Source organism: Triticum aestivum, chromosome 2B (assembly GCF_018294505.1).
Source record: "Triticum aestivum cultivar Chinese Spring chromosome 2B, IWGSC CS RefSeq v2.1, whole genome shotgun sequence".
NCBI lineage: Eukaryota > Viridiplantae > Streptophyta > Magnoliopsida > Poales > Poaceae > Triticum > Triticum aestivum.
This window is the reverse complement of record NC_057798.1, coordinates 557,126,739-557,140,322: the sequence shown is the minus strand read 5'-3', so window position 1 is coordinate 557,140,322 and position 13,584 is coordinate 557,126,739. Positions and strand designations below refer to the sequence as shown.

General features: G+C 45.9%; 3 protein-coding genes across 6 annotated transcripts; 2 read left to right on the top strand and 1 right to left on the bottom strand.

The window, feature by feature from the left end:
- Nucleotides 1–1,207: 1,207 nt before the first annotated feature.
- LOC123046017 (probable LRR receptor-like serine/threonine-protein kinase At1g63430) lies at nucleotides 1,208–6,380 on the top strand. The gene is made up of 13 exons (XM_044469293.1): nucleotides 1,208–1,470; nucleotides 1,583–1,721; nucleotides 2,352–2,423; nucleotides 2,511–2,654; nucleotides 2,742–2,870; nucleotides 3,206–3,325; nucleotides 3,399–3,460; nucleotides 4,494–4,733; nucleotides 4,814–5,019; nucleotides 5,109–5,241; nucleotides 5,350–5,507; nucleotides 5,601–5,822; nucleotides 5,995–6,380. The coding sequence occupies exons 1-13, from the start codon at nucleotides 1,353–1,355 to the stop codon at nucleotides 6,223–6,225; spliced, it is 1,974 nt and encodes a 657-aa protein (XP_044325228.1). The 5' UTR covers nucleotides 1,208–1,352; the 3' UTR covers nucleotides 6,226–6,380.
- A 103-nt stretch (nucleotides 6,381–6,483) lies between these two features.
- Nucleotides 6,484–9,284, top strand: LOC123046018 (general transcription factor IIF subunit 1). Of its 3 annotated transcripts, none has more exons than XM_044469295.1 (7): nucleotides 6,484–7,026; nucleotides 7,359–7,466; nucleotides 7,571–7,768; nucleotides 7,863–7,923; nucleotides 8,375–8,499; nucleotides 8,940–9,042; nucleotides 9,089–9,284. In XM_044469295.1, exons 1-6 carry the CDS (start codon nucleotides 6,499–6,501, stop codon nucleotides 9,003–9,005), a joined length of 1,086 nt encoding a protein of 361 aa, XP_044325230.1. In that variant the 5' UTR covers nucleotides 6,484–6,498; the 3' UTR covers nucleotides 9,006–9,042; nucleotides 9,089–9,284. The 3 variants fall into 3 exon arrangements, 2 of the variants coding, with proteins under 2 accessions (XP_044325230.1, XP_044325229.1); XR_006421885.1 differs by adding an exon at nucleotides 8,611–8,700 and having other exon boundaries at nucleotides 6,628–7,026; nucleotides 8,940–9,284; XM_044469294.1 differs by having other exon boundaries at nucleotides 8,940–9,284.
- Nucleotides 9,285–9,433: 149 nt separating this feature from the next.
- On the bottom strand, nucleotides 9,434–13,091 carry LOC123046019 (vesicle-associated protein 1-2). Of its 2 annotated transcripts, none has more exons than XM_044469297.1 (9): nucleotides 12,795–13,091; nucleotides 12,464–12,534; nucleotides 12,273–12,354; nucleotides 12,068–12,183; nucleotides 11,825–11,980; nucleotides 11,702–11,743; nucleotides 11,590–11,622; nucleotides 10,145–10,222; nucleotides 9,434–9,840 (listed from the first exon to the last, which is right to left on the bottom strand). In XM_044469297.1, the coding sequence occupies exons 1-9, from the start codon at nucleotides 12,850–12,852 to the stop codon at nucleotides 9,727–9,729; spliced, it is 750 nt and encodes a 249-aa protein (XP_044325232.1). In that variant the 5' UTR covers nucleotides 12,853–13,091; the 3' UTR covers nucleotides 9,434–9,726. The 2 variants fall into 2 exon arrangements, with proteins under 2 accessions (XP_044325232.1, XP_044325233.1); XM_044469298.1 differs by having other exon boundaries at nucleotides 11,702–11,737.
- Between the last annotated feature and the right edge of the window lie 493 nt (nucleotides 13,092–13,584).

The following is a 13,584-nucleotide window of genomic DNA, read 5'->3' as shown; positions in this document are numbered from 1 at the left end:
CCCGGTGACGCGTGCCCCCCCCCCCCCCCCCCCCCCCCCCCCCCTTGAATAATGAATACTCAGCATTCGCGTAACTTTCTTAATAGTGGGTGCACCAACTCTTCTTCAAAGGTTTTTGCGTCATTCCCTAAAGTTAAAAACAGCCAATCAAATAGCCAGGCTAGGTATGAATGGCTAGTTGCAAGGAAACAACCCAAGAAGGAGCCCGGCCAGGCCACGACACCGAACGAAACCATATCTTATGCAGATTTATATATGTATATATATCGTGGTCTCCCGGCACGTCGCCTTCAGCGCGCGTGTGCGTGCTTAGGGGACGGGAGGAGCGTGCCCTGCCTTGCAACCCAACCCAGGATTGAACTGGTACTTGGAATCGCATTAGATATTCATACGGATAAACTTAAACTTAAGGACTCTGGTGAAGCTTAAGCATCAGCGTCACGTAACGATGACAATTTGGCGCTCGCTCGAGTCGAGTTGGGCACGTGTCCCGGTCGATCGATGGTACCGTAGTACGTAGTACTTCCGAGCTTTCGTGGCCGATTCTTCTCGCATCTGCAGCTCGCCCCGGTACAAGTTGAATCTAGCAAGTTTGTGCTCCCGTGCTGTGCGGCAGATTGCACAGTGTTGCTGGTGTGTGTGTGTGTGGAGTGGAGCACGTTCGAACATACTCCCTTTCCTTTGTAAAGAAAATATAAGAGCGTTACGAAGGGAGTACATATGTACCCACGTATTCTCACGTATGCTATGCTACCCCACACATGTAGGGGTGACTAAGTAATAACAATAACCGAACCAACCTGTAGTCGGATGTTTAGAAGGAGAGTGGTACTCTCAGCCCATCAGGGTTCAAGTCCTGGTGCTCGCATTGTTAAAAGAGACGTTCTCATCGACTACGAGGCACATACGATGACTTTGTAAAGTTTCAAGATGATATGCCGGCTCAGTCTCTCAGAGGTGCTCATAGGGGTAGGGTGTATGCGTGTGCGTTCATATGAGTGAGTGTATGCGCATTTACATGAGCGTTTCCGTTTGTACTGTGTTAAAAAATAATAATAACAATCCCCGTAAAAAATAATAATAATAACAATAACAAGTTAATTAATGTATGCGGTGGTTTGGCTTGGGTTGTCCTGTTGGAGTGCTCGCTCTTGCGCGCGTGTGATAGGCCATCATCACTGCTTGGCGTGGCCGTTAAGTGCAACTTCCTCGTCCCCTTCTTCTTCTCGCACTCCTACAATACAAACTCCTCGAGTGAACGAACCAACACACGGGGCTTTACAGATGGCCATGTGAACAGGCCCTCCTCTGCTCTAGGAAAAGCACTACGTGGTACGACGACGACGACGACGATGGCGAGGCTGCTGCTGGGGCTCTCGCTCCTGGCCATGGCGCTCGGGCTCGGCTGCTGCGCTTCCATCGCCCCGGCCCCTGAGCCCTCCGCCTCCGAGCCCTCCGTCTCAGACGACGGTGCTGCCCTTGGCCATGCCTTGCTGTATTTTTTTCCTGCTTTTCGTCTATCTTCTTCATTCAGTGGTTGATTGCTTGCTGCTGCCTCGTTCTTGCTCCGGGCGGGGTGCAGTGCGTGCGCTCCTCGCCTTCAAGCGAGCCATCGACGGCGACCCTCGCGCCCAGCTCTCCGACTGGAACTCCAGCGAGCCGGATCACTGCTGGTGGTCCGGCGTCTGGTGCTCGCTCTCCGACGGCCGTGTGGTGGCGCTGTAAGAATCCCTTTTACCCGCCCCGACTTCCTGCTTGCTTGTTCCTCTTTTGTTACGCCGGTAGTCTGCCGCAAGATGAGGGAGCCGAATGCACCGTTTATTTAGCATATCCTCTTTCAGAGTTTATTATCAGAAACGATATGAACAATTCTTCCTGCACTCTCTCCAATGGAACAATCCGGGGGTGGAAGAAGAAGACTCCCGGGGCCAACAGAAGGATGCATCCATCTTCTTCCACGGAAAAGTCTCCGACAGCACAATGAGACATCCAGCTGAAAGCTACCATCATTTTTTTTACCTACTTTTACTGTGTGTCTCTCTCCTATCTTCAGTTGACCAGAGAAGCACCTACAGAAAACTGACCCGGTGGGTTTGTGGTCCCACCCGCAGAAGCCAATGGAATTCTCAGTTTTTAAAAAGAAAACTTCAAATCCAAGTGTTGCTACTTATCCAAAGACAATTAAGAAATGCGTTAGTTTTATGTAGGCATGCTTGCTTGCTCGTTAACCAAAAAAGTTCAGCACTGAAACGTCTTATAAAAGTTTACAGAGGGGGTAGTATTTTATACATATATCGATAGACTTGATGTTCTTATAAATGTCTTACCTCTTGCTGCCACTGACTGTCCAGGGAGTTGTCAAACTCATCTCTCTCGGGGTTCCTTGCACCAGAGATTGGATCCTTGACTTCTCTGCAAAAACTGTATGTGCTTGCAACTCTTGTTTTTTTACAACATGTACTTCGCCTGCAAGCAACTGGAGATTAATAAGCCTGATGAGCTTCTTGCAGCATATTGGATCACAATGCATTCACGGGCTCGATACCGAGAGAAATCGGCAAGTTAAAGAACCTTACAGTGCTGAATCTCAGCACAAATCAACTGGAGGGGCCCATTCCAAGTGAGACCGGTGACATGGAAAACATCACAACAATGTACTACCCCAGAAGCTGTGATCAACTTTTGTTTATGTAAAACCTTTATTTCCATGTTCATGACTCGTCTGTTCTCTTATGCCCTAGAGACCTTCACGCGAATCGGTTGAGTGGCGCCATCCCTCCTGAGCTCGGTAAGCTGACAAACCTCAAGGAGCTACGGTTGAGCAACAACAGCCTCACAGGGACTATTCCTGGAAGTAATGATTCCATCATGTAAGTGCATCTGTTTCAGTCTTTCAGAGTGTTCAAAACCAAGTATCTATTTTTAGCATGCATGATCTGGATCCTGGAAGGGCCCGGAAGCACGTCTCTTCTCCCGTGAACACAATAAAGCTATTTAGTTAACAAGTCAGCATCAATCAGCACTGATGCTGTTTCACAATAGTAGTAAGAGAAGATAACGATACGGTTTATCGTTTCGAAACAAGCTGGAGAATGAGACAAGATACAGTGACCAAGTTGCCAAAAAAAAGTCCTTAGCAGATATGTACCTTCTGTGTGGGCATCAATTGCATATGAATATGAAATTGTGGTTGTTCTTCTTTCAGGGTGTCCACCAACAAAGAAGATCAAGTTGGTTTGTGTCAGTTAGCTCAGCTAACTGATATAGACCTCTCAGATAACCTTTTAACTGGAGGTATTCCTGCGTGCTTCAGGCACATCCAAAGGTACATCTTTCTTTTGTGGCTTGCATTTCAGTTAAGTCTATCTGAACTTACCTGTTTTACAGTATTTGAACAGATCAAGAATGGCAGGGAATTGCTTCCAGAACAACGACACAATGAATCGCCCTGACTGGCAATGTACAGTGATGTTACATTTTTAAGCATTACAGTCTTTAATGAAGTTAAACCCCATTTTCAGCACCATGATTCAATTAAGTTTTTGTTTTTTTGCTGCTTTTGCCTCTGTGTTATTGTAATTTGACAAGAGCACGTAGACATTACCTGTTGCAAGATACATCCAGCAGTTCCTTTTGGCAAAATAATACAGTATATTACTTGGATGAAACTCCCTTGTGCATCAGCTTCATAGTAAGCTATTTCCACACTATTCTTAGGATTTACGTTGCAGTATTTATCAAAGGAACTACTACTGCACTAGGGCATTAGGCTAGACTGAAGAATATTCACAGCCATTTGTTCATCTTTATTAAAAAGTAAAAAAGGTGTTACGCTTTGGGGCTCGAGGCCATTGATGGTGCGGCCGTGGGAACTTAAAAAATGCCTGTTCTAATTTAGTCGACAATAGCAAATTAGGACCTACGTTGCGAATGACATCATGGGACCTATTGGGTAGTGGGAATGTTAGTTATGCTTTGCTAAAACAAAGAGAAGAAATTTGCCACTTTGTTTGCTTCCTTCTTGGACCCTTTCTATCACATTCTTCCCTGTGTCCATTAGTTTGATCTCTTGTCCTAACCTTCTTGTGTTTGTCCAATATATCCATGTTTTTCCAAGTATTCAGTTTTTCTGTCAGATATTTACCTCAGCGCTGCGGGAAGCAGGTCAAAACTGATTTGTGCATTTTAGCGATAAAAAATAACTGAAAATGGTCTATACCTACTTTTCTTACTGATATATCATAACACTAATTTTAAATCATACTAGGATGCTTATACTCCCTCCGTCCGGAAATACTTGTCATCAAAATGGATGAAAATAGATGTATCTAGAACTAAAATACATCTAGATACATCTATTTCAATGACAAGTATTTCCGGACGGAGGGAGTACTTACTTAAGTCTCCTGCTGTCCCCCGCAAAAAAAAAAGTCTCCTACTGTGTTTTAATTTTTGTAAGCAGTGAGTGAGAGTATATTGCATCATAATTACAGGTGGAAACAGCACGGATGCAGGCAAAGACAACAACAGTATTGGTGAAGATGGGCGGAGAGGAAGAGTGATACAGCCACTGTGGCTCCTCATTGTGGAAGTCGTGACAGGAGTTTCAGTGCTCTCCATTTTAACACTCTGTGCCATCGCTGGTCTCAGAAGACGCAAAGATAGATCCTCCAGGAGAGGTGTTCCATGGACAAGAGCGTTAAGCTGGAAGGAAACCAACGTGATCTCAATCGGTCAGTGTTTGTCTTCTCACTGACAAATACTGGAGTGTGTACTGCTTTAGTTACAAATTTTATTTTATTTGCCTGTGCAGATGATGACCTGCTGGGGAATGTGCCGAAAATAAGCCGGCAAGAGCTCGCCGAGGCCTGCGAAGACTTCAGCAACATAATTGGGTCCTCCCACGAGACGGTGGTGTACAAGGGGACCATGAAGGATGGCCGGGAGATCGCCGTCGTGTCGATGTCGGCTCCGGTGCATTACTGGACGAACTACGTCGAGCTTTATTTTCAGAAGGAGGTGAGTTGATTGCTCTCCAACTTGACATTGATGCCAAAGATTTTTTGCACGGCCCTTTGACCATATCTCTTGGTGTCTTGGACCCTTAGGTGGTAGAAGTGGCGAGACTGAGTCACGAAAACGCGGCGAAGATGGTGGGATACTGCAAGTCGTCCGATCCGTTCTCGAGAATGGTGGTCTTCGAGTACCCACCCAACGGGACGCTCTACGAGCATCTCCACGGTAAGCTTTTGGCACTACTGAAAGCTTTGTAACCTTGCTGCATTTGAGATCTGAGAAGGTGACATATATATGACTGAAACTTGTTCGTTGGGTGTCGTGTGCTTTCAGATGTGGAAGGGTGTCAGCTATCCTGGCCGAGGCGGATGAAGATAGCGCTGAGCATCGCGCGCGTCCTCAGATACCTGCACACCGAGCTGCAGCCGCCGTTCGCCGTCGCCGCGCTGGCGTCCAGCTCCATCTATCTGACTGAAGACTTCTCACCCAAGGTCGGCCTATATTGCTTACTGGAACGTGTCGTCTTTAGTGCAGTTGACAGCAAAGTGTTAAGACCTGAGCTGAAACGGTTCGTGCTACTGCAGATAATTGACTTCGAGAGGTGGAGGGGTCTCGTGGGCAAACCCCTCCTCAGCTCCGGCTGCGTGGTGAACGGCGGCGGCGGGCATTCCAACGGCGTCGTGGACTCCCGGCACGTGCGCTTCATGGACGTCCAGGCCAACACCTTCGCCTTCGGGGTGATCCTCCTGGAGCTGATCAGCGGCAGGGCCTCGCTCTCCAAGGACACAGACGACCTGGTGAACTGGGTAAGTGTTCTTGACCGAATCAAATGAACTCAGGATTACCAGCAGCATGAAAAATCTACCACAGAACTATTGAACTAAATCATACTCCTACATTTTTATTCATGTCCCCGACAAGTATTTCCGGATGGAGGGGTACGTATGATTCTTGAGAATGATGGATGAGTGTGTGCAGGCGAGGAAGCACTTGGAGCAGCCGGGGGAGTTTGGCAAGCTGGTGGACCCGAAGCTGAGGAGCGTGAGCCAGGAGAGCCTGGGCATCATCTGCAACGTGGTGAACCTGTGCATCGACGCCGAGCCGTCGCGGAGGCCCTCCATGAACATGATCGGGGCCATCCTCGAGGAAGGCGTCGACACGTCCGTCAGGGACTCCTCACTGGCCTGGGCGGAGGCGGCCATCTCCTAGATAGATGCCTTTTGCTTCGCTGCTGTCGCGCGTATGGTGTGTGTGTGTGTGTGTGTGTGTGTGTGTGTTTTGACGGGCGCTGCTGTCGTGTGTTCATAACTTCATATAGACAGCAGCTGCACAGTGATTAATTTGCCTAAAAAGAAGATTGGTTTTGTTCCATGTCTACAAGAACAGCGTCAGCATTGTCGGTAGCAGTATACGATCGTGTACGTTTTGAGAAGACGCGTAGGTGTAAGTGTGCGCCGTGTTTGCTGGTTCAGGCTGGTTTTGATGTGCTCACAAAAAAAAAAGTTTGAGGGCCATTGCACAATTAGAAAGGCTTGTTTGAGTAGAGCGCGTACAGCCCATCTAGATAATAAAACCAGGCCCATATCAACTCAACAAAATCCCCTAAAAAAATCAAGAGAAGAAACTCGAGGCAATTTCACAGTTCCTTTGGAGAGAGAGAAGAAAAAAAAACACGGCCGCTGCGTCGCCATGGCGGGAGAGGACCAGCCCCTGACGGAGTACGAGAAGCAGCGGCTGGCGCGGATACGGGAGAACGAGGCCCGCCTCCAGGCCCTCGGCATCCGCCGCCTAGCGGCGTCCCCCCTCCTCAACCAGCCGTCCTCCGCGGCGGCGGCGGCGGCGGCGGGGGGGGCCAAGAGAAAACAGAAGAAACGATCCGACGATGCGGACGAGGAGTACCTCCCGTCCGACGGGGGCGGCGGCGAGGAAGAGGAGGAGGAGGAGGGCTCGTCGGCCAGTGACCAAGACTCCGAGGAGGAGTTCAAGGCTTCCTCTAGGTCTAACCAAAAGGTGCCCCCGTTTTCCAGTGGAACCAATCCACTAATCCAGGCCCTTGAATTAGTTGACGCTATTGTTTTGGTGATAGTGTATCAAATACTTTTCTCATCAGTTGTAATGCCATTAGGGTTTGTGGGCTTGTTCATGGCATCCTTATACAAGTTAAATTGCTAAATCACGGTTTATAGCAATATCTAAGCAGAACACAAGCTTAATAGGTTTTGCTGCACAATGGATTGGAGATCTTCCAAAGAAATGGAATGTGAAATTCCATGTTAATATAACTGTCTGCTCTTTAATATTAGTGCTAATGCATAGTTTTCTTTCCTCTGCTTTCTTTTCAGGGAAAGGCAAAGAAGAAAATGAACTTGGGAAGCTCTTCTAAAAGTACCGTTAGAGAAGAAGGTGCTCCCTTCGCCGATTTTATGGATGATGACGCAGCCTTACAACAGGTAATACATACGTCGCAAATGTAGGCGCCAAAAACGGATGTGATCCTTGAATGCTTATTGCACTCCTGATCCTTTTTCCACTCATGATTCTTTGCCATATGCAGGCGATTGCGCTCTCCCTGGCAGAACCTTCAAAAAGTTCCGTGACGACAACAACAGAACCTTCAAAAAGTTCCGTGACGACAACAACAGTTGCAGAAACTTCGAGCAGAGGAGCCAAAGGACGAAAAAGCACGCCGTGCAAAAATGACAATACCACACCTGTTAAGGACTCCGCTAAAAATAGGAAGACAAAGAAGCAGGTATGTTCCTTCCAGAATGACATGTACAGTATTAGCTTTACATCCCAATCTTACTTGTGTTTTGCATAATTGTGCTTCCATTGCTTGCTTTCAGGTCAGGAGCAGAATTCAACTGTCGGAAGATGATGTGGTGGCAATATTCTTCTCATTTGATGGTATTTTATCTGACTTGGAAGTCCATTTATGGCATTTAAAACCTGAGTTCCCCTAGAAAATGGATTTTTTGTTGCATCTATACATAATTGTTTGTTGAGGAAATAGTCTTAGTAGGAAATCCTATGAGCCTAAAGTAACATAGGCGTTTTGTTCTGATGCCCTTGTGATTTGCGTATTGGTTAAAGTTACGTATGGTGTGATCCTGCGATGCTTACCAGGGGAATTAAGATTAGTTCTTAAACAGTATTCAACAAGCCAAGCTGATTTGTCCACACTGAAGTGTCTTCAGTTGGGTATTCCCCTATAGACAAATGGGTTTAGTTATGTTCATAGCAGAAGCACAAAATTTTGATTGGCACAGTTCCTCTTTTCTTGTCACTGTACTATAAGGTTTTATCTAAATATTTTTACTTTTATGGACTGTGAATTGGTTACTACTTTGGTGTACAGAGGCTGGAAAAGGATACATCGCACCCTGGGATCTTGAAAAAATGGCCAATATAAATGATTTCATCTGGACAGATTTTGAGCTATCTAAGATGATCCATTGCTTTGATAGTGACAAAGATGGAAAGGTTTGTCCTTTGTTCTTGGATAATTTTTTTACATATCTACTTTAAATGATGCATTACTTAGAATGACCACCATCTTAAGAATTACTGAGAGTTATGCTTTTTTGGTGTTAGATAGCCACCCTTTTGTCAACTTGCACTACTGAATGACCGCTTGACTCGTGAGCAGTGACCACTGACCTCACTAGGATGCCATTTTATCAAGTAAGCTCAACTAGAGAGAGGGGCCAATACTGCTCGTTTGTCCACCTAATGATAACTCTCAGTCATTCTAACTTGTTAACTAGAACATGGATTCCAACAGCAGATACCTACTCGGCATGGCCCGTTTGTGAAACAGATGCTGAAAACAGTCATTCGATAGGGACCTGCCAGCGCTACAATAAGGAGTGTTCATCTTTTGAACATGAATCCAGTTCTTACAACTCAATTTTCCTTCACAGATAAGCCTCGAGGAATTCCGCACCATCGTGTCTCGATGCAACATGTTGCAGGAGCCAGAGGAGTGATGATGACAGGGCAAATAGACGGTGCCTCTCCGAAACCTAACTATTAAGACGGCATGGATTTGAAGGTGAAACTGGGCAAAGAATGCTGGAGCCTGGAGGCATGAGTCGATGAAAGTCCCAGGACTGAACGGAACCTCTGTTCACATGAGCTGCATATCAAGGTCCTTGTAGGAGGAGTAGCTGTTTCATCCAGGATTAATTGTTCATGTACGTTATTGAGTAGTACTACTAGGGACCACTGTTGCTGTTCTAATAGGAATCACCAATTCGCCGTGCTCTTATTTACTACTGCAAGTGGTACATGGACATCGAATTAAGCAAGAATCCAGCGTCGTATGATATCCAAAAATTCAGGATGAAGTACATGCGTAATTAACCAAGCACTCCCCAACACTGCACAAATATACCATGAGGGAATCAGCACTAGGTAGGCGAAATTCATTTTTAACAATTATACCAAGTTATACTAATGCCCAAGCTAACAGTAGTCATATATGACAAACAACCATAAGGTTAACCGTGACGACTACTCAACCGGGTATGATGGTCAACCCAATCTGACGCTTGCAACTACAGGCGACATCATACCCTAAGATATTGTGCTGTTAAGTAGTAGTGCCGGACATGTAAATGAGCGCATCAGAATGCAGATGACAACACTGCTCCATTTTGATGAGGACAGGAGCCTAACAAGATGCAGGCAGGATTACACAGGGGTCCTCTATCTCTTCATGAGACAACCCAGCAGAATTCCCAGCAGAGCAACGGCAACCACGAACACCAACGGGAAACCGCCATTGCCATTCTGCTTGCTGATCTCCCTTCTCACAAGGTCCTGCCAAAATTCAACACAAGATGTTTAGTTACAACTATGTTAGGCTTCAACATGCACAGCTCTTCCCGTAGTAAACTAGTACCAACATTCCAATCATGAAGGGCAATCTAACAAGTTTGGTATTATGATTTATGGATGCAATAGGTTGTGGGCCTAAGATATGCCCAAGTTAAATGAAAAGATAAGCAACAGCGCAGCCGCTATAATGACAATTATTCACAAGCCTTAAACACTAGGGAAGAATGCTAGTACAAAATACAAAACATGCCACAAAAATGTTGACATCAAGATCAAGTCCACTAACCAGTTCCTCACGAAGCTTGTTGTTCTGCTGAATAGCAGAGTTTCTCTCTTCAGTTAATCTTGAAATCAACGGGGATGTCTATACAATTCATGAGACATTATTGGTGTCGGTACAAGGCAAGTAAAAGATACTAATAACAAAAGGTGTACGAAAAACTGAACAACGTTACGTGGTGAGCAGAGCACAAAAGTCTGCTCTCAATATGACCCATTTATTGACTCATGGTGCAGGGTTGTACGCATAATACAGGTAATTGACTGTACCAATATACATACAAAAGTTTACACAATGTACTACTACCAAAGCATGTGCATTTGTTGCACCTAATAAAGAATCTAGTTGCTATAGTAATGCCAATTGGCAGATTTGAGTGTATCATTATGAGGAATTAGCTACAATTGCAACTTCACAGCGAGAGAAATTTAGCGAAGGGCGAAGGCCAACAACTAAAGATGATAAACTGAATACAGGTTGATTAACTGGGTATCTTGTTATAAGTTAGAGCTTGACCAACATCCACTGATCTCTGACATGAAACATAACAGACCATTTTCAAGTTAGAGCTTGACCCATGTACATACATGTTCTCAGTAGTACTCCCTCCGTCCGAAAAAGTTCGTCCCTCAAATGGATGTATCTAGCACCAAGTTAGTGCTAGATACATCCATTTGAAGGACAAGCTTGGGACAAGCTTTTTCGGACGGAGGGAGTGTGATACAAATGCATATTGCAGCATGCATCAGCCAACACAGAAACACCTAATTTCAAGTTTAGCAGGTTCATCATAGTGATGCTGACGCAAATGACTGTCTATGTCTTACACCAGTATCTATTATCAAAAAGGTGAACTTAATACAGCTCACTAGTGGCTTAAATATGTGTCATTACATTACAGTATAAATTCAAAATACTTACACCAGTTTGAGCCTTAAAGATCCAGTATTCTGGTTGTCATTTATTGACTATTTCAGTGTTAAGTTGAGCATTGCTCAAAGTCTAATGGCGTTAACAAGTACAACAGCATCTTGAACAGAAATTTGTTGTTTGAAATAATTCTTATGTACTAAGCAACAAGGTGTCAGCTCACTGAACGTCTCAATTACAAAGCATGGCACTTGTGATGCACAATATTTACTTAATCATTTGGAAGTGTTACACAGAATTGAGGAAGTCTGGGCATAGTTGATATTTGAAGAATAATTCTAAAGTAAATGGAGACTTATTAGTGTTAAACGTTTACAGAAAAGTATGCCCTGAAGGTATACAAAATCAATTTCTGCTTTTGATACTTCTACAAGAAAATCCATGCAGACTTAAATACTCCCTCAGTCCCAAAATAAGTGACTCAAAAGTGATTCAACTTTGTACTAAAGTTAGTACAAAGTTGAGTCATTTTTGAGTCACTTATTTTGGGACGGAGGGAGTAGTTGTTTGAAGGAGCTGACCTCAGTGGTTATCTCAGATGGTTCCTTGTGCGCCTGAAACCAACAACAACTCAGTTTAACAAGGTTACAAAAAAGAGCTGATCAGGAAAGCAGCAGAAGTTAAGATACTAACCGAGGACAATGGTGGCTCATCAGATTCCCTTGTTGCCTGCATCTAGAAAACAATCGATCACATCTCAAGCAGTTAAGAACAAACAACGAAATGAAAGAAACAGCATAGAGTTAGAGATCTCACATCTTGATAATTTATGTTTGCCCCATCTGACCATGAAGGCCGAGGCGACGAACCCTCTTCAGATCCCTCCCGCACAGGCGATGGTGGCCGGGGTGGTTGCACGTAGACAACCTTCAGTCTCACCTCATCCACCACATTGCCTGATTCTTTTTTAAACTACACAAGGTCCACTTGTTAGCACTGTTGAAGCAAAGATCCCACAACATAACTGAACCAACGAAGAGACATTAGAATGTGAGCTACCATCTCTCCAGTGATATCCTTTACTGCTGTTCCCTCCGTCACCACAGCGCTCTGCACGAGAAACTTGTCCTTGCACTGCATGTCGGGCGGCGCCTGTTTCAGCGCCTGCATTGTCACTGAGAAACCAGAGACGCTGTCAGTTTCTGCGCAAAGATAACAAAGCATCCAGATGACTATGGGGGAGGTGTATGGGAGTTGGCACTACCGACGACGCTGCTGGTGGACCGCGGCGGCACAATGCCGCTGTTGGGCCGAACGCAGTACTTCTTGGGGCTGGTCGTCTTGACCTAAGAGGCGCGACATTTCACCAAATGCGGCATCAAATTCAGACACTTTGTACACAATCGCAGAGCTGCGTGCTGTGACGAAGGCTGGGAACAATTTGATTCCGATTACCTTGAAGGCGAGGTAGTCGTCGGTCTTGTTGGTGAGCTCCATGGAGCACGAGATCTGCTTCATGAACTCGACTGCGCGATCCAGAAAGAAAGAAAAACAAGAGGACCAAATTTAGCACAAACAGTACAACAAACTGGCGAATCCGCCGGATTCCCTCCACGCTCTAAATAAATAAAAAATTGCACGGGAATGCTTGATTTAAAAAACACCGCGGCAGTTCAAACCGAGGACCGCGCCGACGTCAGTCCGAAAATTCCGTGAGAACAGCAACGACGGCGGCATGTGCCCCGGAACAGCTAAATACAAAGAAGGGGGAGAGGAGAGGCCGTACAGGGGAAGCGCAGCTCGAGGGGCTCGATCCCGAGCAGCTCCTTGGAGTCGGAGCCCATCTGCGGCGCTCGAGCTCGGCGCGGGGGCGACGACGCGGGAGGGGGGAGAGCTAGGGTTTGGGGAGTGTGCCTCGGGGGGCGAGAGGAGTGGAGGAATCGGAAGGGAATTTGGTTGGAGACTTGAGTCGCGGAAGGGAGCAGGAGTGGGGAGGTTGGTGCGGTGTGGTGGTCTTTTGTTGGGAGACTCGATTGAGCTGTTGAGCACGAGGTGGGTGGGTTAAACAAGAGAGAGAGTAGGCTGCCTGACCCAAATGCGGCAGCGGTTGCGGCTGATGCGCCTTTAAACCTCTGTGTGTGGTTTCCTCTTTCTGCAAAAGGGCAAGGCCGCGGTAGGTGAATTTTCCTGCTGATGACAGGTTGAGGTACATCGCTTTTCTTAGGCGGAGAAATCGGGAATTTGTCTAAGTAAAGACGTGCACCTCTCTGTGTGCCACTTAAGATGAAATTTGTGGCAAAATCATCGACTATCAAGAGCATCGCCAACGGATAGTGTAGTGTAAAAAAACATCTTACATTATGGAACGAAGGGAGTACATCATATGGAAGAGTAGGATTTTTGCATCCAAATGCTCAAATGACAGTTTTTTGGGCATCGCGTATGATCTACATTTGGTGCCCACAAAATTTTGCAGCAAACCTCAATTTTCGCTTTGGTAGCCACCTGGTGACTACCAAGGCAAAAATAGAGATGAAGACGTGTGCGGCACGGCTCGGTGGCGACACGCGAATCAG